Source organism: Camellia sinensis, chromosome 2 (genome assembly GCF_055761805.1).
Source record: "Camellia sinensis isolate YWXY chromosome 2, ASM5576180v1, whole genome shotgun sequence".
Taxonomy (NCBI): Eukaryota; Viridiplantae; Streptophyta; class Magnoliopsida; order Ericales; family Theaceae; genus Camellia; species Camellia sinensis.
This window is the reverse complement of record NC_138962.1, coordinates 83,850,867-83,872,257: the sequence shown is the minus strand read 5'-3', so window position 1 is coordinate 83,872,257 and position 21,391 is coordinate 83,850,867. Positions and strand designations below refer to the sequence as shown.

Here is a 21,391-nt window from a genome sequence, read left to right as displayed (position 1 = left end):
GTCAAAGAAATTTATGGTTGGAAAATTCCTGAATTTTGTGATGGTTGATTCTAAGACTGTGATCAGCCAAGTTCAAGATCTCCAACTCATTCTGCATGACATTCACGTAGAGGGCATGTCTCTCAGTGAATCCTTCCAAGTTGCAGCCTTAATTGAGAAATTACCACAAGGTTGGAAGGAATTCAAGAACTACCTCAAACACAAGCGCAAAGAAATGTCTTTGGAAGAATTAATTGTGCGTTTGAGGATTGAGAAGGACAACCGCAATTCTGAAAAGCGGGTTGGTAATTATCCTATGGAGTCTAAGGCAAATATGGTGGAACATGCTTCAAAAACCAAGAAACGAAAGTCTTCTGGAGAAAGTTAATCACAAGGCTCTAAATGGGGGGGGAAATAAAAAGTACAAGCTTAATGCAAATGTTACATCTGTGAGAAAGAGGGACATCAGGCCAAAGATTGCCGTAGCAAAAGCAAAAACAAAAGAAAAACAAGTAAGAAGCCTGCTCAAGCTCATATGACTGAAGTGAACAATATTTCCAATGGTGTAGATAACATCAATCTTTCTGTAGTTGTTTCCGAGGCAAACCTTATCGGAAATCCTAAAGAATGGTGGGTGGACACTGGTTCTACTCGCCATATCTGTGCTGACAAAAAGATATTCACATCTTATTCCACAGTGGACAATGATGAATAACTTTTTATGGGTAGCTCCTCAACTTCTAAAGTTGAAGGACAAGGGAAGATTGTTTTGAAGATGACATTTGGAAAGGAACTTACTCTCAACAATGTGCTGCATGTACCGAACATTCGCAAGAATCTTGTTTCCAGATCTTTGTTGAGTAAGAATGGGTTTAGGCTAGTATTTGAGAGTGATAAATTTGTACTTACTAAGAATGGGATGTATGTAGAAAAAGGTTACATGTCTGATGGGCTTTTCAAGATGAATGTAATGACCGTTGTACCCTCAGTTATTAATAAAAATACATCTTCTTCTTACTTGCTTGAGTCTTCAAATTTATGGCATGGTAAACTAGGACATGTTAATTATGGATCTTTACGTAGATTAATTAATATGGAATGTTTACCTAAATTTGACATTGATTCAAATCATAAATGTGAAATTTGCGTTTAGGTAAAATTATCCAAAACTCATTGTCATTTAATTGAAAGAAGTATGGAACCACTTGAATTAATTCATAGTGACATTTGTGATTTTAAATCAATTCAAACTAAAGGTAGGAAAAAATATTTTATCACTTTTATAGATAACTTTACCAGATATAGTTATGTTTATTTAATTCGAACCAAGGATGAAACTTTAAAAACTTTCATTCAATTGAAGAATGAAGTTAAAAATTAACTTGGTAAGAAAATCAAAAAACTTAAAAGTAATAGAGGTGGTAAATATGAATCACCTTTTGATGAGTTTTGTAAAGAACATGGAATAATTCATCAAACCAGTGCTCCTTTCTCATCTCAGCAAAATGGAATTGCTGAAAAAAAAAATAGGACTTTAAAAGAAATGATGAATGCCATGTTAATAAGTTCTGGATTATGTCAGAACTTGTGGGGGGAAGCAATACTTTCTGCTAATTATATACTTAATAAAGTACCACGAAAGAAAGTGAATCAAACACCTTATGAAATGTGGCATGGAAGAGTACCATCCTACAAATACTTAAAAGTGTGGGATGTTTGGCTAAAGTGGCTATTCTTAATCCTAAAAAGACTAAGATAGGTCCTAAAACCATTGATTGCATTTTCATTGATTATGCTAAGAATAGTAGTGCATATCGGTTTTTGATTCATAAATCAGAACATTCCAAAATGTATGTAAATGCTATTATTGAATCCCGGAATGCATCTTTCTTTGAACATGTATTTCCAAATAAGACTGGACAAGAGACTAGTAGTAATAAAATATAGCGATCCCGGCTTTCCCTTTTGTGTTTAACTATAATCCGGATTCGATTTCGTAAGGGTGCCGTTGTCTTATCCTCTTTCCATCCCTTCCACTTTGTGTTCGAGTTTTGGGTCGTGTTGGGCAAGTTGGGAATAAGTTGGTTGTGTTTTAAAACGTAGAATCGTCGCCCAGTTTTTGGTCTCTCCGCTCGAGCTGCGCTTTTGACGCTCGAGCGGGGAAATCACCCATCTAGTATTTCGTCTGCAAAGGTAGACGCTCGAGCGGGGTATTGGCCGCTCGAGCGGGAGCTTGTGTCTGACGCTCGAGCGGGAACCATGTCTGTAAAAGTTCTGGGAGCGTGCATCTGCCGCTCGAGCGGGGAATTGGACGCTCGAGCGGGGATCTGTGAGTGACGCTCGAGCGGGGAGTTTGGCGCTCGAGCGGGGCGACTTTTATATAAAGCCGAGATCTGACTTTTTTGTTCACTTTTCAACATCCTTTCTCTCTCTTACTTTTCCAAAAAGCTATTTTGAGAGTTCCTCTCACTAAAACCCTAACTTCTCTCTTAGGATTGATCTAGTAGGAGTTGTTTTCTCACCTTGGGCCTTTACAAAAGTTGTGTTGATCGTCGAGGGCTATCTTTTAATCTGAAAATTTTGGGATTTGGAGCATTTCCGTTTCTTCACCTCCTTCGTTGGGTCCCATTATTTGAGGTAGGGATAACCTACTCCATCTTATGAGCTTTGTCTTTGAATTTTAGCATTTTGATGCGTTGGGGGTTTGTTGGGAAATTTTGAGAAAGTTTGGGGCCTTTGTGTAATTTTACAAAAGTTGGGGTTTAAAATATATAAACCTATATGCATGTTAAGCACAGAGAAATGAGATTTATGTTGGGACATTGATGGAAATGGAACCTTAGGGTTGTTTTGTGAATTATGGTAGTTTATCCTAATTGGTTTAATTAATTAATGCATATAATTAATTGAAGAAAATGAGGAGTTGAATTGAGAATGTTGATATATTATCTATTTGTGCATTTATTTCCTGCTTAGAAATAATTGCTTTGGGTTACCGGTGGAGGGTAGTGTTGATTGTTGTAGACAATGCATGATAATTAGGCAAACTAAAACTAATCAATTGGATGTGTCATAGAGTATGACGGTTGATAGAATACATTAACTTTATGTATCTGTGGATTGTGCATGTGACCAATGTGTTTATATGCATTATGTGTAGACGGTTGATAGAATACATTAATTTTATGTATTGATTGATTGCGTATGTGATTCTGTGTTTATATGCATTACTTGTGTATGGGAAGAGATGGGGGATGTACTCCACGGTTTAGGGGAAAATGGGGGATGTACCTCTAAACCTGTTAATGGTTTAGGGGAAGATGGGGGATGTACCTCTAAACCGGTTATTGGTTAAGGGGAGATGGGGGATGAACCCGGGGATGCAGCTCATATGCTTATCTATTGGAATGTTGATACAGCTCATATGCTTATCTATTGGAATGTTGATACAGCTCATATGCTTATCTATTGGAATGTTGATACAGCTCATATGTTTATCTATTGGAATGTTGATACAGCTCATATGCTTATCTGTTGTAGTATTAAATATAGCTCATATGCTTATTTGTTGAAGTATTGATATAGCTCATATGCTTGTCTGTTATGGTAGTGATATAGCTCATATGCTTATCTATTGAAAAGTTGTTTGATTTGATATAGCACTAAAATGTATGTCATCATCGTTTGTGAAGTATGGAAGTAGTTCATATGCTATTGATACAACACCAAAATGTGTATCCACCTTGAATTTCGAAAATGTTCTAGTGATGAACTATAATCCCATCAAATGTGTTGGCCAGAGTATTGAACCTTGTTTTCAAACCCAAAGTTGAATAAGAAATGGAAGGTGAATTGTAACCTAGACTTAACCGTCATGGAATTGTAATAAAATGTAAATGGAAGTGTCAGTGTTGACCATCTATCAGTTGCTAATTTCTTAGTCATTGTTCATAGTTGGTTTAGTATATTTCTACTGGGTTGTGGGTCACCCTATATGGGAACATCATTTTCAGGTACAGGTAGCATGCCACCTCCAAGGACATAGCTTGGGAGGCTAGAGACGGACAGACTTTTGTTGTCTTATTTCCTTTTGGATGTATTACGTGTAAATTCAAGCCAAGGGCTTAATGTGTAATTGAGTTAGTACTCTCTTTTGTAACCAAGTGTTAACTTGGAAAGCTGTAAGCCCGTAGGGGCATTTGCTTTTGTTGTTAAAATGTAATACTTTTGCAATGAAATACTCTGATTAATTGAAGAATGTGGATCTTTTATATATAAATGTAGGTTTATATTGTTGGGTTTAATGTCATTATTTTGAGGGCGTGACATAAAAGATCTCATGATGCTATTACTAGTCAGGATCAAGAACATGAACATGATCAAGAGCAGGAGCTAGATCAAAATGAAGAAGAGGAACTTAGGCGTAGTAAACGTGCTAGAACCTCAAAATCTTTTGGTCCAGATTTTCTAACATTTTTGTTAGAAAATGAGCCTTTAACTTTTAAAGAAGCTATGTCCAGTCATGATGCTCCTTTATGGAAAGACGCTGTCAATAGTGAAGTTGAATTCATCTTACAAAATCACACTTGGGAATTAGTGGACTTACCACCGGATTGTAAACCTCTTGGGTATAAGTGGATTTTCAAAAGAAAAATGAAAGCGGATGGATCAATTGACAAATACAAGGCAAGACTTGTGGTCAAAGGGTATAGACAAAAAGAAGGTCTTGATTACTTTGACACATACTCACCAGTTACTAGAATAACATCCATTAGAATGCTAATTGCTATTGCATCTTTGTACAATCTAGAAATTCATCAAATGGATGTAAAAACCGCTTTCTTAAATGGTGAGTTAGATGAAGAAATTTACATGGAACAACCAGAAGGATTTTCTGTTCCAGGAAAAGAAAAGAAAGTGTGTAAATTGGTTAAATCATTATATGGTTTAAAACAAGCGCCAAAGCAATGGCATGAGAAATTTGACAAGGCAATGTTGTCAAATGGTTTTAAAATTAATGAGTGTGACAAATGTGTTTATATTAAAAACAAAAACAAAGGTTATGTCATTGTATGTCTTTATGTAGATGATATGCTTATCATAGGTAGTAATAGTGATACTCCCTCCGTCCCAAAATAATGGTCCCTTTTGGGAAATCTAACTTTTTTTGGTAGTACAATTATTGCATTTGAAAAAAGTTGATTTTCCAAACTTATCCTTTTGATAGTACATTTTTTGGGAATATCAATGTCATAATTGTACCTTTTATATTGTTTATTAATTTAAAAGAAGGGCAAAATAGGAAATTTATATTATTTTTGTACTTGATTTTTGAAGAGGGACTAATATTTTGGGACAATGAAAAATGGAATAAGGGACTAATGTTTTGGGACGGAGGGAGTATGATTAAAACTACCAAGAAAATGTTGAATAAACATTTTGACATGAAGGACATGGGCATTGCTGATATAATTCTTAGTATGAAAATTACCAAAACATCAGAAGGATATGTTTTGTCACAATCTCATTACATTGATAAAATACTTAACAAATTCAGCAAAGATGATGACCACCTTGCTAGAACACCTGTAGATGTTAATTTGTTTCTATCTAAGAATGTACAAGAAAGTATTTCTTAATTAGAGTATGCCCCAATTATTGGAAGCTTAATGTACTTGATGAACTGCACTCGCCCAAATATAGCTTATGCAGTAAGTAAATTAAGTAGACATACGAGTAGTCCAGGAGTAGAACACTGGAAAGCTATTATAAGGGTTCTTAGATATCTCCGATTTACTCGTAACATTGGGCTTAATGATACTAGATATCCAGCAATTTTGAAGGATACTGTGATGCAAACTAGATATCGGATACTAGAGACTCAAAGTCCACCAGTGGTATGTCTTTACTCTGGGTGGTGCGGCTGTATCTTAGAAATCTTCCAAACAGACTTGCATAGCTAGGTCTACTATGGAATCAGAATTCATAGCTTTAGACAAAGTTAGGGAAGAAGTAGAATGGCTTCGCCACTTCCTTGAAGATATTCCAATATGGTCAAAATCGATGCTTGCTATTTGCATACATTGTGATAGTTAATCAACAATTGGTAAAGCACAGAGTCATATGTATAACGATAAGTCGCGACACATTCATTATCGACATAACACCGGAAGACAACTACTCTCTAATGAAACTATTTCCATTGAATATGTGAAGTCTAAAGACAACATAGCGAATCCACTAACCAAAGGGTTAGCCAAAAGAGTTAGTTGAAAACTCATCGAGGGAAATGGGACTAAAGCCTATTAAATAAGAGTTACCACAATGGCAACCCAACCTAGTTGACTGGATATCCCAAGATCTAGGTTCAAAGGGACAACCGAGTTGTGATTGACTCAGAATGATCATTAGGGAGTTAAACTCCTACCCATTTCTATGATGAAATAGTGATGTCTACAGTGTTTTAGGTTAAGTAAAATTTTAATGGTTCTTATATCTAGGTAAACTTAATGGAGTATGGCAGGATACTCTTCATAAGAATCACCTATGTGAGTGTAAACTGGGCCAGTTCTATGAGATTTGTGAAGAGCTACAATTCTCTAGAGCAATCATGAAAGACCAGGTTGTTCAGGGCCAAAATGAACACAATAGTGAGAACTAAACTGTGTCTGGAGATATACTGTGTGAGTTCTGTTGTCTTGGTTTACACAAACGGTTGAACAGTTCAAGACATCATGTTCACTGGTTAGCTGGTGAATCCGATAGTGTCTCACAAGGGAAGGTTCAAAGCCAAAAGCCACCTATCCTTTGCAGAATATTTCCAATTTATGTACTCTCTGTATTTAGATCATGTTGTTGCATTTTCTCTCTGTCAAATTCCATTCATGTGGGGGATTGTTGGAAAATGGTGTGATAAGGCTTATTTTGGGCCATCTTTGAGCCCAAAATAGAGTGGGCCCCAAACCTCTTTTGGGGTGGGTCTGAAAAGGTGACATGTTCGTTGCCACGTAGCAAGTCACATGGTGAAGATGGTTCGTTAAAACCATTTATGAGTGAATGGGAACTTGACGTCGTTTTTGGATTCGTGGAATGGACATTTAAAGAATGAAATGTGGGTTTCCTTGAAATGGGTTGTTCCACATTGAAACTTTAAGAGAACTTTTTTGTGTATATAAGCTCTAGACTACAACACTTGGGTTGGGCCCCAAGGGGCACCCAAGTTTGTAGAAAGGAGGAGTTATGGACAAAGTGAACCTTAGCCTAAACCACCACACACGTGCGCGCGCGTCGCTGCCGCCGTCCGGCCGGCCGGCCAAGCCGTGCCGAGCACGAGTCAAGGTTGGGTCGGTTCTAATATTAATTTTTTAGACAAAATTCTTTTGAAGTTTTTGAAAAATTATTGCAGGAATTTAATTCCAAATTCAATTTTTTGTCCATAATTTTGTGCCTCTTTTCTAAACCAAATTTCATAACAGAAATTTCAGCCCGAACTGGTTTTTTAATCTGTTCAAATCCAGACAGATTCAGATTCAAAAATCTGGACAGTTAGCAGTTGTAGATTTGTTTGAATAGTAATTGTACCTGTTCATTTACTTCTTCAACAAATTTATTTTCAAACAGATTTAAACTGTTTTGACAAGTTTATAACTGTCAGAAACTGCCCAGCAGTTTGTGTCCAAATCTGTTCAAATTTTGAATTTGTATCTGTTCAAACAGTGCAATATTTGTTCAATTTAAATGCTACACCTCTTGGATTCAAAATTATACCTATTCGATCCTATTTATACTTGGGCTGTTCCAGCATTTTCCACATTCGAAAAACAGTCTGCAAAATTTATTTTTGTTGTCTAAGTTTGCTCTTTAGTTGCATTATTCTTCATATAATTCTAGGGAAAAAAATAAAGAGAGTATAGAACATAGGTTCTAGTTCGTCAAACAAATTTGTTTGGAGTGCTACTACAAATTTGTAAAGATCATTATATCTTGGAAGATAGACGCCACTTAACCGTAAGCACTGTAGCGGAGCGAATCTGTCTTAAGGATAGAGTGTCACACACTCGACTTGGTCTTTTATTTTTCATTCAGTTCAATAAAATAAATTCCATAAGTTATTTATTGTATTTTGTTTGATTTAGTTTCAATTTATTTATTTACACAGAAGATTATTCCAACAATTGTTACAATGACGGAGACACTCGGCTCTTTTTTGGACAAAACAGACGCTAGATTGGGTGAGATTGTTAAGAGGATTAGATATCAACATGACTTATCCCAAGCTAGGAGGAGTGTCAATGTTGAACTTCTGAAGCTCCCCCTTACATCAACTCAAACGTTAACAATAGGTTCCCTCATTGTCAAAGATGTTCAGCGAGTTGACTTCTTTTTCAGTCTCTTCGATACCGACAAATTGGAGTGGGTATGTCTTTTGTTGGGAGGGCACATGTGAGTACATATGTTGGGGATTGTGGTTTATTCAACACAATAGAATATATAATAGTATTTAATAATGTCGGAATTTAGTTGTGTAGAAGATATTGGAGATGCTATATTTCTAGCTTATACATATCATTGTTCTACAAACTATTGTGCACATTGCTTTTCTGAGTTTAATATTGAACTTGAGTTGATTGGTGGACCCAAAAAAAAAAAAAACATAATCTGTTACATGTAGTTCTGATGGGTGAATCAAACATAATCTGTGTTCAGACAAATCTGTGTTCAAACATAATTTTGCATGTGTACTTTTAGGCCATGTTTGCATGTGCTTAACTACCATTTTGTGTGTGTGTGGGGGGGGGGGGGGAGAGGGAGGAGGAGGGGGATGTGTTGGTCATGTTTGGTTTGGTTTTTATAAACTCGTTTCAAAATTACTTTGAAAATTAATTTGGTGAGAGAAATAAAAAAAAAATAAAACAGTTATTATTAAATCTATATAATTTTATATTTTAGAAGGCCAAAAATAATTTTTTAAAATTTAAAAATATTTTTTGATATTTATTTTATCAAATTAGTTTATATTTTTTTATAAAAAAAAATTAAAAAACAAACCAAACATGGCCTTTGTATTTTAATTTTGCTTTTATTTATTTATTTATAATTTTTTTCAAAATCATGTTTATGAAGAAATTTTGATGAAGTAAAGATTGTGAAGAAACATTGATGGAAGGTAAGATTGGAAGAGAAGATAAATATAGTTGTGATCCTACATTCATAAGTTTTCTTATCACATGCAAATCAAACAATGGACAAGAGGATAATTTATCTTATTAATCAAATTGGATAGTGAATACCACACTAATTTGATGGCATTATTAATAGCTTCACTATTAGTCTTGTAAATCAAACATGGCCTTAGAGAATTGATGGATATTCTTAGAGCCAAACAAGTGGCAAGAATAGTTGAATGGGAGACTAGAGCTTCATTCCTGAAAAAGGAAATTTTTCGTTCGAATCTTGTCGAGTTTCTTGGGGGTGCTAAACCGTTAAAGGTGAACGAATGACTTGAGCAAATTACTAAATCTTTTGAGATCTTAGATATTTGAGATGGTGAGCTTCGGGTCGCGCTTGCTAGTTATCAATTAAAGGGAGATGCCGGCCAATGGTGGAAATATGCCAAGGGCCGAGTTCAGCATACTTGGGAGACGTTTACTCATGCCTTTCAAGAGAAGTACCTTCCTCCCACTGCAAGGGAACATTTGTGGAGAGAGTTTCAGGAACTTGAACATTTTGATTGCACAATGATGGAGTATGAGGGTACTTTTATGAGTCTATCACGTTTTGCACCCAACCTAGTAGCTACTAAAGAACGTAGGTCTCTAGAATTTGAGAAGAGACTGAGGCCAGGAATTTTGATGAAAGTGATGGGAACCATGATCCGAGATTATGATATGTTGGTGGAGTCTGCAGTACATGTTAAGATTATGCTTGAAGGCGAGAAAAAGAAGCGACAACTTAAGAGACAAGGGTTTACAGAACCTCGAGGGGGTTCTATGGCATCAAAGAAGTCGAGGAGTTCTACACCTTCTCATCTACCGGTGCCACCAGTTGCATCATCAAACCCCATGTCGAGAAAGAGTACAGATAGTACAAGACAAAGTGAGATCACTTATTATCGGTGTGGTGAGTGGGGCTATAAGTCCATTACATGCCTGCAGAGGGGCAACCAACAACGCCAACCTCCTACACGTCTTCAAAATCAGACCTTGAGTGGGAGTCAATTGCCTGTTTGTTACCAATGTGACCAATCAGGTCATATGAAGAAGTTTTGTCCCCAGCTTATCGGGACGGCTAGTGCTTCAGGGTTTCAGGTCGGATAGAGCCAGAGACAGACTCATCAGCCAGTTTAGTCTAGATAAGCATCTTGAACTATACATATAGCTACCTCCACACAATTTGTACCACATGTCTATCAACAAAGTGGTGAGCAAAGTGAACAGAGGCCTCAATGGAGAGTTTATGTAGTTACCACATCTGAACAATTGATCGGACCTATGGTGATGCGAGGGACATATCTCATATATAATACTTGGACAAATGTATTGATAGATACGGGGGCATCTCATTCATTCATAGCATTCTTATTAGCATTCATGTTGGGGTTAGAGGTCAAACCATTAGAATCTTCTATTGTGGTAGAATCGACGGTTGGGAGTAAATTGGTTTTGACCTACGGGTGTTGTGGGTGTGTGATCGAAGTCGCTAACTACCGACTACCTGTTAGTTTGGTGTTGTTGGAGATGACTAGCTTTGATGTCATTCTCGGTATGGACTGGCTATCCTCTTATCGTGCAATAATAGATTGTTATCGTGAAAGAGTTACTGTATGTACTGCTGGGGGTGACTATTTCTATTTTCTGGGAGATAAGTCTGATAGACTTGTACCACTACTATATGACTCACGTAGTCGAGGTAAATTCATTTTTCTTCTTACAGCCTTGATGATTGATGAGAAGAGTAAAGTGCGAAGGGTATTTCCTAGGGTGGTTTGTGAGTATTTAGATGTAGTTTCGGAGGACCTTACCGAATTACTACCACATCGGGAGATCAAATTTTCCATAGACCTAGTGCTAGGCACTGCACCCATTTCCATGTCACTTTATCAATTTGCCCTAGAAGAGTTACTTGTTTTGAAGGAACAATTACAAGAGCTATTAGATACGAGCTTTATACACCCTAGTACCTCGCCCTGGGGAGCCCTGACTCTCTTTGCAAAGAATAAAAATGGTTCTTCACGGTTATGCATTGATTATCGTAAGCTAAATAGGGTCACGATTAAGAATAAATACCCGTTGCCAAGAATAGACAATCTTTGTGACCAACTCAAAGGCTCTCAGTGTTTCTTAAAGATAGATCTAAGATCAAGCTACTAACTGTTACATGTGAAAGAAGAGGACATTCCAAAGATGGCCTTTCATACGCACTATGGTCACTATGAATTCCTTGTGATGCCGTTTGGGTTAACCAATGCCCTTGCCACCTTTATGGACTTGATGAACCGGGTTTTCCGTGACTATCGTGACAAGTTTGTGGTAGATTTTGTGGATGATATTCTTATAAATTCGCCTTCTGAGGAAGAAAATGAGTTGCACCTTCGCATTATGTTGCAATTACTTAGGGAGCATAGACTATACGCTAAGTATGAAAAGTGTGAGTTCTAGCTTTTTAGGTGAAATTTTTGGGTCATGTTGTTTCTAAAGATAGAGTTACCGTAAATTTTTCAAAGATCGAGGTAATGCAGAATTAGGAGCGACCTAGGAACACAGTTGAAATTCATAGTTTCTTAGGTCTTGTCGGTTACTATAAATGGTTTCTGAAGCACTTCTCCGTGTTAGCTTCTCTATTGACTAGGCTAATGAGAAAGGGGGTGAAGTTTGTGTGGAATAAAACATGTGAGAAATCCTTCTTAGAATTGTAAGATAGACTAACCACAACACTAGTTGGGTTATACTGTGTACTGTGATGCCTCTAGAGAGGGTTTGGGATGTATATTGATGTAGGAGGGTAAGGTAGTGGCTTATGGTTCACACCAACTAAAGACCCATGAGAGGAACTATCCAACATATGATTTAGAGCTAGCCGTTGTTATTTTTTCCCTAAAATTGTGGAGACATCATTTGTATGGGGAGAAATTTGAGGTGTTCTCGGATCATAAAAGCCTTAAATATTTATTTTCCCAAAAGGATTTGAATTTGTGTCAAAGGAGGTGGATGGAATTTTTGGAAGATTATAACTTTGAATTACGCTACCATCTCAAGAAAGACAATGTGGTGGCTGATGCTTTGAGCATAAAATATGTAAGTACTTTTGCTACTCTTGTTATTAAAGAATGGAAAATATAGGGTGATTTGCGTGAGTTCAATTTGCATCTTAGTAAATCTTCGGCGCATGCTACCTTGCTTTCTGTCCTGGTACAACTTACACTTGTTACTCGAGTTATGGAGGCACAACAAAATGATTTAAAAACCGAAACAATCAAGGAGAAAATTGCACAAAGGGAAGAAGAAAGGGGTTTGAGGGTCGATTCCAAATCAAATGTCCAGTATCTGAATCGTCTTTTTGTACCAAAGTCATGTAGAGAAGAAATACTTTGAGAATTTCACCATTCCTGTCTTGCGGTATACCCAGGAGGTACAAAAATGTACCGTGATCTTAGTCGACAATTTTGGTGGAAAGGTATGAAGTAGGATGTGGCATCATTTGTATCTTGATGTCTAACTTGTCAGCAAGTCAAAGCGGAACGACAACGGCCAGCCGGGCTATTGCAACCCTTGCCCGTAGTGGAATGAAAGTGGGAACACATTACTGTTTCAGGCCTTCCTAGAACACAAAAGAGGTAGTGATGCAGTTTGGGTAATAATGGATCGGTTGACTAAGTCGGTTATTTTCTCGTTATGAGTATGGGGGACACAGGTGATTACTTGGCAAAACTTTACGTTAAAGAGATTGTCCAACTTCATGGAGTCCCAGTGAGTATCACCTCAGATCGGGGCCTTTGTTTTACAGCACGGTTGTGGCAAAGTCTACAAATAGTTATGGGTACTCAATTGACTTTTAACATTGCTTACCATCCCCAAACAGATAGACAGTCCAAGCGCACTATCCAAATTCAGGAAGATACGTTGACAGCTTGTGTACTAGATTTTAAGAGTTTTTGGGAAAAATATTTGTCCTTAGCGGAATTAGCTTACAATAATAGCTACCAAGCTAGAATTGAAATGGCTTCCTTTGAAGCCTAGTATAGGCGACCATGTAGGTCACCGGTGTGTTGGACTGAGGTGGGAGACTCACCTATGCTTGGCCCGGAGTTAGTTCATGAAACCAGTGAGAAAATAATTCTTATTCGGAAGTGGTTAATAACGGCTCAAAGTCAACAAAAGAGTTATACTGACAGGAGGAGAAGACCCCTCTCTTTTGATGTAGGCGATCATGTATTCTTAAAAATATCACCTATAAAGGGCTTAATAAGATTTGGGCAAAGCGGTAAATTGTCAACAAGGTTCATTGGCCCTTCTGATATTATAGAATGAGTGAGAGAATCAGCGTACCGCCTTGCATTGCCCCCGCAATTGTCCAAAGTGCACAATGTATTTCATGTTTCCATGCTTCGTAAATATGAACCTGATCCGTCCCATGTTCTGGACTGGACGAATTTAGAGGTGGATGAGAATGCTTCGTATGAAGATTTAAAACACGATCAAAACACATATTTGATTCACTATTCATCTTTTCTCTCTTTCTCTTTCCCTCTTTTTCAAAAACCCTAGTGCTAAAACACTAGATTTCATCTATATTTAGCAAGAATTCATCTTGGCTTCTTTATTAAAGTCGTTCTCCCCTTCAAGAGCTCAATTTTGAACCGATTATAATGTGGTATCTCGAAAGCTCATCGAGTGGACCTCCATCTTCCATTACACAACTTTGAGGTAGAAATGTATTTACTCTTGTATATCTTCATTTTGGTTTAAATGTGTGTAAATCTTAGAGGGTGTTGAACTACAGAGATAGATGTGACATATCTATATAATAAGATAGAAGGGTTTTTGAATTTGTCCTACACACATTTGTCCCACTAGAATATTTGAACGGTTAGGATTCATTTCTGCTTGAGGATGGATGGTAGAGATAATAACCTTCTCTCTCACTCTATCTCAATTTCCCACCCAAGAGCCACACTTCAAGAATAAACCTAAAACTTTGCAACCACCCATCCTAATCTGTCTTATCCACTCTCTACAGAAGAGAGACCCACACTCATCGAACTCTCTATAAACTCTCCTCTCTGTCTTTCAGTCTCACATCCCAATTTTCAAATTCTCTCTCTCTCTCTCTCTCTCTCTCTCTCTCTCTCAGTCTTATTTTCCACTGCAACACCAGTATATCTCTCTTCGACGGTGATACATCTCTTTTTGACGACTCTCTTGCAACCCAGCCACCACACAACGCCACTTTCTCCAGTCATCTCCACCGCTGCTGCTTATCACCACTGCCATTGCTCATCATCGCTGTCGCTATGGATGGATCGACATCAGGCTACTACCATAAAGAGTTTGTCATTTGATCACCACTGTGATTTGGGTATACGAAGCCCAACGAAGGCCCGATCCCTAAAGATGTTGCGACGGTGGAGCCTGATCAGTCACTAGATAAGAACTTCAGTTATATCCTGATTTGGTCGTACATGCCAAGCAAAGGGCAAAAAAAGAGACCTCAGAGACCTACCTCTTGCTGTGAAGGTTCCATCTTCTTAATTATCTCCTAATTTTAATCACTTTTAAGTAAACTGATGTATCATACATGTGTCCACTTCACTTCTACAGCATTTGTAGTTTGATCCAATTGAGATGAGAGAGACCAGCATTTCTGGAGAGAGGATAGATGAGAGAGAGAGTAGGGTAGATGTATCTCATATGTGAAAGAGAATGAATGGTGGAAGATAGAGGAGAGAGAATGAGTGGGAATTGATGGACAACCCATGTGGGTTCTGCGTTTCTAACCCTTAAATTGATGTGTTTGGGGTTTTTTTTTTTTTTTTTTGGTTCTTTATTTATATAGATTTTTTTTTATGTAGCTTATGGGTTTGGATTTAATTTTTTAAAAAGTTTTTGGTCTGAAATAATACTTGATCTTCATAAAATGGGTTTTGATTTTGTAAATGTATTTTTATTTTCAGTTTGATTTATGAAATGGATTTAATTACTTAATGAAAAATGAGTGTTGATTTTTTATGGTTTTGAAAAAGCTTTTGAAATAGGTGTTGATTTCCTATGGTTTAACAAAATCAAATCACAAATTTGAGATAAAATAATTATAGAGTGCTTTTTTTTTCAACATATTTTTTTTTATTTATATTAAAAACACGCGTTGTCTCTAATTAAAAAGAGAAAGTGAGTCAGAAAAAGAGACCAATCTGAGACACAATAAATAATTGAAAAGATGAGTGTAATTGGCAACGAGAGTGTGGTCTCTAAAAAAATTAATAAAGCCACGCAGAATTATAGGAGGTGCTTGGGAGGATGGTTACTTTAGTAAGTTATTTTAATTTTTGGTTAGTTTAATAGGTTAAAATAATTATGTTTAGCAAGATTGTTGAATTTTTTTATAATTACATGTAATGTATATGAGAAAAAAACGTAAAATGATTATGAATTTGATATTATTTTGACTTATTTTATTTTTAATATTATTTTAATCAAAAAATATTTAAATACATATGACTCAAAAAAATGTTTGAGGTGACATTGTTTAAATAAATTATAGATTTTTTTTTTTTTGATAAATACACTAAAGTTTGTATATGACTCAATTCAACTACATTTTAAAATTTTAAAAATGTGTTAACACACCTTTGTTCAATACTGTATTAGTCACTATTTTAAATTCTATTTTTAGATGGTGAAATTCTATAAAAAGTTCAATAAAAATTTCAAATACGAATTAATATCGCGGCCGGTGGGGGTGTGGTGGTAGATGGTGGCTGAAGTCTTATGTGTGCAGTTTTATATTGCAGTGAGATTATTTTCATCTTGAATTGATTTATTATAATTGATTTCTGTAGCAGTGAAATTATTATTATTTTCAATTGATTTTTTTTGTAAATGATGTGATACCAATATTAATAATTTATGTTAATTGATTTTTGTAAAATATGTGTACCAATATTATTTACACTGTGCCTTTAAGCAAGGGTATACACTAGTATATATATATATATATATATATAAGCTTTGTATAGATGATGTGTTTTTGTGAAATTGATGGTGGATTAGGAAATCATCTATGAGATAGTAAGTAAATATACTTGAATTAAGGAAAATAAACCTTAGAGTTGGAAAACCCCAATTTTCATTTGAACCCAAAGGGATTGTTTTATGAATTGGATGAAATGAATGATGGATAATTAAGTTGGAAATTCCTTGAAATTGTTGATATGGGATGAGAAATGTAAATATTAAGGAATGTATTTGAGGTGCCCACGTACCTAGTTCGTGTGAGGACGACGAATGTGGGGTTGTGCTTGAGGTGCCCACTTAACTGTTTCACATGAGGGCGACGAATGGCGAAATGTTGTGAGGTGTCCACTGACTAGTTCGTGGGAGGACATGACAAAAGTGGAAAGGCTTGAGGCATCCACATGCCATCCATGTGAGGACGGAAAAAGTGTGGAGGTTGATTGTGAATTGGGGTTTATGAAATTTAAGGTTTAGATACATGTGCACTCTTGGTTTAAATATAGGTCATACATATTTAAATCGAATGTATATCTACTTGGATAAAGTCATGCTCTACTGGGCAACATTGCTCATTCCTGTTTTTCTAACATCTCAGGAAATGAAAAACCCCAAACCTACTTATGAAGACGAATGATGAAAAAGATATTTTTTCCCTTGTTGTTTTGTTGCCTTTTGATCTTTAGTAGACTTGGGATTGTAATGAAAACTTTTGAAATCCTTTTTATTTATTTTAAGTTTTATAATTTTGCTAGAAGTCTCAATGTAATGTATTCGTTTTGAAATTTTCTCTAGCTCACTGAACAGGGATATGTATTTTGTAATTGTTTTGTAAACAAAGACCTACAGTTCAATGAAAAAGAGAATTATTTTGATTGGAACCATGTAAATCTAAAGATATCATATTCGGTAATGTCATGTCATCTATTTAATTTCGTGGATGATTGTATTGTTAATTTCTTCGAGGCGTTACAAGAGTGGGGAAGATGAGGTGATGATTGATGGGAATGCAATGGTAGCAGGAAAGTCAAAGGAGGTTCCTGTTGACAGTAAAGAAAATACAAAGTCTGAAAGTTCTGGGGACTTTGGGGAAAGAATAGATGCAATCAGGTTTGGTTCTTTGCCTACAAACCCTGATTGTAACATGATTTTGGCTGTACCAAAGAGGTTTAAGGCAAAACCTAGGCAGTTAGAGCAACTAGAAGGTGATGTAAAAGATATGTCAGAGCCTACTATAATGATGACGAAGGTAAGTGAGTTCAAAGGGGCTGGCAAGTCTATTCAGGTGGTCAAAACTGGTAGTAGTGAGAAGGTGGTACTCCAGTCACCCAAACCAGAAGTGATATGGCACTTGAGGCCTTTGTATGTAAGTGCTCACTTGAATGGTTGTCCTCTAACTAAGGTGTTGATTGATAATGGAGCCATTGTGAACATTCCACCCACTAAGATTTTGAGTGTGATTAGGAAGACAGCTGATGACTTAATCCCTTCTGGTATATCCATAAGTGATTTTTCAAGAGGGTTATCTAACACAAGGGAAGTAATTACCTTGCATTGCAATTGCAAGTGGGGGCCAGAGTTCTGGAAGCAACATTTTTTGTGATTGACTCCACTTCAAATTACAACCTGCTGCTTGGAAGGGATTGGATTCATTCCAATGGTTGTGTGCCTTCTTCCCTTCATCAAGCTTTAATTTTCTTAACAGTAAAAGGCCAATAAGGGCAAGACATGGAGGTTTTCTGGGCAGAGGCAAATCCACTCAAGGCTGATATCCACAATGTGGAGGCTATGTTGTATGCTTAAGAATTCAGCCCCTATTGTGCTAGAAAATGAAGAGTTGAAATCAAGGGGGATTAGACTAACCTATGGTCAATTCCAAAAGTTTGTTGAGGAAGGGTTTCGATAGATGAGCCAGTAAATGGCCAGGCCAAGTATCTTGTAGACCAAGCCTGTAGATAAGGTGCTGAATGAAGACATTACCAATGAAAATGAAGAAGAGTGAGAGTGAATCTGATTTTGATGTAATTAAAAAAGGAAACCTTTAAAGTTGTACATTTCAACAAGAGAACAGTCAACTGGGTGCTTATTGGCTCAGGATAATGAGGAGGGCTGTGAGCAAGCAATGTATTACCTAAGTAGGAAATTAAATGAGGTAGAGACTATATACAGTTTTGTTGAAGAGTTGTGTTTGGCCTTGTATTTTGCAGCCATCAAACTGAGGCTTTACATGCTACCTACAGAGGTTAATGAGATTGCTCAGACTGATGTAATAAAATACATGTTATCTAGGCCAATTTTGAGAAGAAGGTAGGGAAAATGGTTATTGGCCTTAATTGAATATTGCTTTAAGTATGTACCTCAAAAAACTATGAAAGGCCAGGCACTAGCAGATTTTTTTAGTTGAGCATCCATGTTGCCTTGTCGAGGTAGATTTGTATAAGGTGTTCTTAGTTGAAAAAGAGCCATGGAAATTGATGTTTGATGGTTCAAAAACTGAAGAGGGTGTTAGTGTTGGGGTGGTGTTAGTTTCACCCCAAGGACAGGTATTTCAATCCTCATACCAGTTGGATGAAACCCAGGTGCTGCCAAATAATCAGGCAAAGTATGAAGCCTTGATTATTGGCTTGGAGTTGGCAAGGAGTCTAAGAATTCCACATTTAAAAGTGTTTGGGGATTTTCAGTTCGTGATAAGGCAGGTGTTAGGTCAATATAAGTGCAATAGTGCAGTGCTTGGAGAGTATTTAGAACAAGTGTTACAGTTGGTCAAAGGATTTAAGATAGTAGAGTTTGAACACATGTTCAGGCTTAAGAATAAGGAGGCCAACAAGATAGCCCAAGCAGCCTCTGCTTTAAGAATTCCAAAGGGTTTCCAGGAAGGGATAGTTAGGATTCAGAAGAGGACAATGCCTTGTGTTAGGTGTCGACAGTTGCAAGGCTTGTCAATATTGACTTTGGAAGTGTTAGAGGATGATTAGAGATCACCTTTGATCAAGTATTTGAGTGACTCAGAAGCAAAAATAGATAGAAGGATAAAATATCAAGTTATGAATTATGTCATTATAGGAGATGAATTGTTCAGAAGAACCCAAGATGGGTTGACATTGTTATATATTGGAGGGTTAAAACAGATGCAAGTCGTGGAAAAAGTCCATGAGGGCATTTGTGGTGCTCACCAAGCAGGTGAGAAGATGAGATGGTTAATCAAAACGTATGGGTATTTTTTTCCCTCTATAAGGAAAGATTGTATTTTTTTGGGTGAATAAGGAAAGATTGTATTGATTATGCAAAAAGGTGCCAGCAGTGCCAAAGCATGGCAGTGTGCAAAAAGTGCCAGCTAGGGACTTGCATTCAATTGTCAAACCTTGGCCATTTAGAGGTTGGGTAATGAATCTGATTGGCCAGATATTTCCTCTACCATCAAAAGAACATGCATTCATATTAGTGGCCACATATTATTTTACTAAGTGGGTAGAGGCAGTCCCATTAAAAGTAGAGAATCAATCTCATGTGGTTGATTTTATTAAGAAGCACATAGTGCATAGGTTTGGTTTGCCACATAGTGCATAGGTTTGGTTTGCCACAAACAATTACTATTGATCAAGGGATAGTACTCAATGGTGATGAAGTAATGGAATTTGCCAAAGAGTATGGCATTCAAATGTTGAACTCATCTCCATATTATGCCCAAGCAAATGGGCAAGCAAAGTCATCAAACAAAACAATCAAAGTGACACTAAGTAAAGTGATAGAAGACAATCCAAGGGATTGGCATGAGTTATTATCTGAGGTTTTGTGGGCCTACAGAAATTCAAAGAGGGATAGCATTCAAGGATCTCCTTATGAGTTAGTTTATGGTTATGTTGCAATTCTACCTTTAGAGGTGACAGTAAAGTCTAGTAGGATGGCTAAGCATTATGATATTCCTATCGATGAGTATGTAGAAGCCATGTTTATGGAGTTGCAAGATGTAGAATGCAAAAGGATTGATGCCTTTGATCGTATGATGGCTTAGAAAAAGAAGGTTGAGAGAGTTTATAACAAGAAGGTCAAGTTAAAAATTTTTAGGGAAGGTGATTTAGTGTGGAAGACTATCTTGCCATTGGGAACAAAAGACGCTGAGTTTGGCAAGTAGTTACCAAATTGGGAAGGCCCTTTTAGGATCCATAAGGTCCTTAAGGGAGGTGCATATCAATTGGAATCTTTAGAGGGGCAGCCACATAGGAGGAATATAAATGTGAAGTATTTTAAGAGATAATATCTAACCATGTAGGATACTTTCAAAGGAAGTTGTTAAGTGCCAATACATTTCATGTAAAGGCAGAGCAAGTCTTTATTTTTGGCCCAAAATAAGCAGGTTTGTTTAAGTTGAATAAATATAAAACTTTATATTTATTCAACCTAAACAATGGGGGCATTGTTTGCACCCATTTTTGCTGGTGAACTAGTTGGGATACGACGTGTGGCAAAATCAAGTGAGGGTTCAACAGTTGCGAGAGAGGGTAAGCGATATGAGAGAGATTGATAAATGTGAATTAAACAGTGTTGGTGATGGAGTAGCTACTAGCTAAGTCATTGGCTTAGTGGGTGACTTGCAAAAAGAGGAAAGTGCAAGGTGAAAGTTTCATTCTCTGTCGATAGAAGGTCCAAAAGACTAAGAGGTGTGTGGCAACTTAAAGGGGAAGCATCTCGATAGACAGAAGTGAAGGTCTAATGTCATTAGGAGTGTAAAAATAGCCCGAGGCCCATGGGCGACCCAAAGCCCGCCCGAGGCCCGAGGTGGGCCCGACCCGTCTCGGCCCAGTTATGCACGGGCCCAAGCCTAGCCCAATACCTTGGGCCTAGGCCTTCCATTTGTGGCCTGGCCTATTGGCCCAACTTGGCCCGACCCAAAAAAATTCAGGCCCTAAGGGCGACCCAGCCCACCCATCTGACCCTCTCTCTACCAATGGTCAAATTTCAAAAAATAAAAATAAAAAACAACTTACAACGGTTAAATAATTATAAAAAATAAAAATAAAATAAATAAAGAGATTAATCTTGTAAAAATAAAAAAAATAAAAACAAAAACAAAATAACATAATAGTTAATAGTTAATAATTTGTACAATTATCTGTAATTGAATTACAAGAATTGAAATAAAAATTTATATAATTAAATAAATAACATTAATAATTTTAAAATAAAAC

General features: G+C 36.8%; 1 protein-coding gene across 1 annotated transcript; it reads left to right on the top strand.

The window, feature by feature from the left end:
• The first annotated feature begins 19,249 nt into the window (after nt 1-19,249).
• LOC114310732 (uncharacterized) lies at nt 19,250-20,217 on the top strand. Its single transcript, XM_028256816.1, has 2 exons — nt 19,250-19,385; nt 19,808-20,217. Exons 1-2 carry the CDS (start codon nt 19,250-19,252, stop codon nt 20,215-20,217), a joined length of 546 nt encoding a protein of 181 aa, XP_028112617.1.
• The last annotated feature ends 1,174 nt before the right edge of the window (nt 20,218-21,391 follow it).

Excerpts from the sequence above, each read along its gene's own strand:
- LOC114310732 (XM_028256816.1), top strand. The coding sequence starts at position 19,250 with ATGAATTATGTCATTATAGGAGATGAATTGTTCAGAAGAACCCAAGAT. Across the intron at positions 19,386-19,807 it reads TTGTGGTGCTCACCAAGCAG|GGATAGTACTCAATGGTGAT; the intron begins GTGAGAAGATGA and ends CTATTGATCAAG.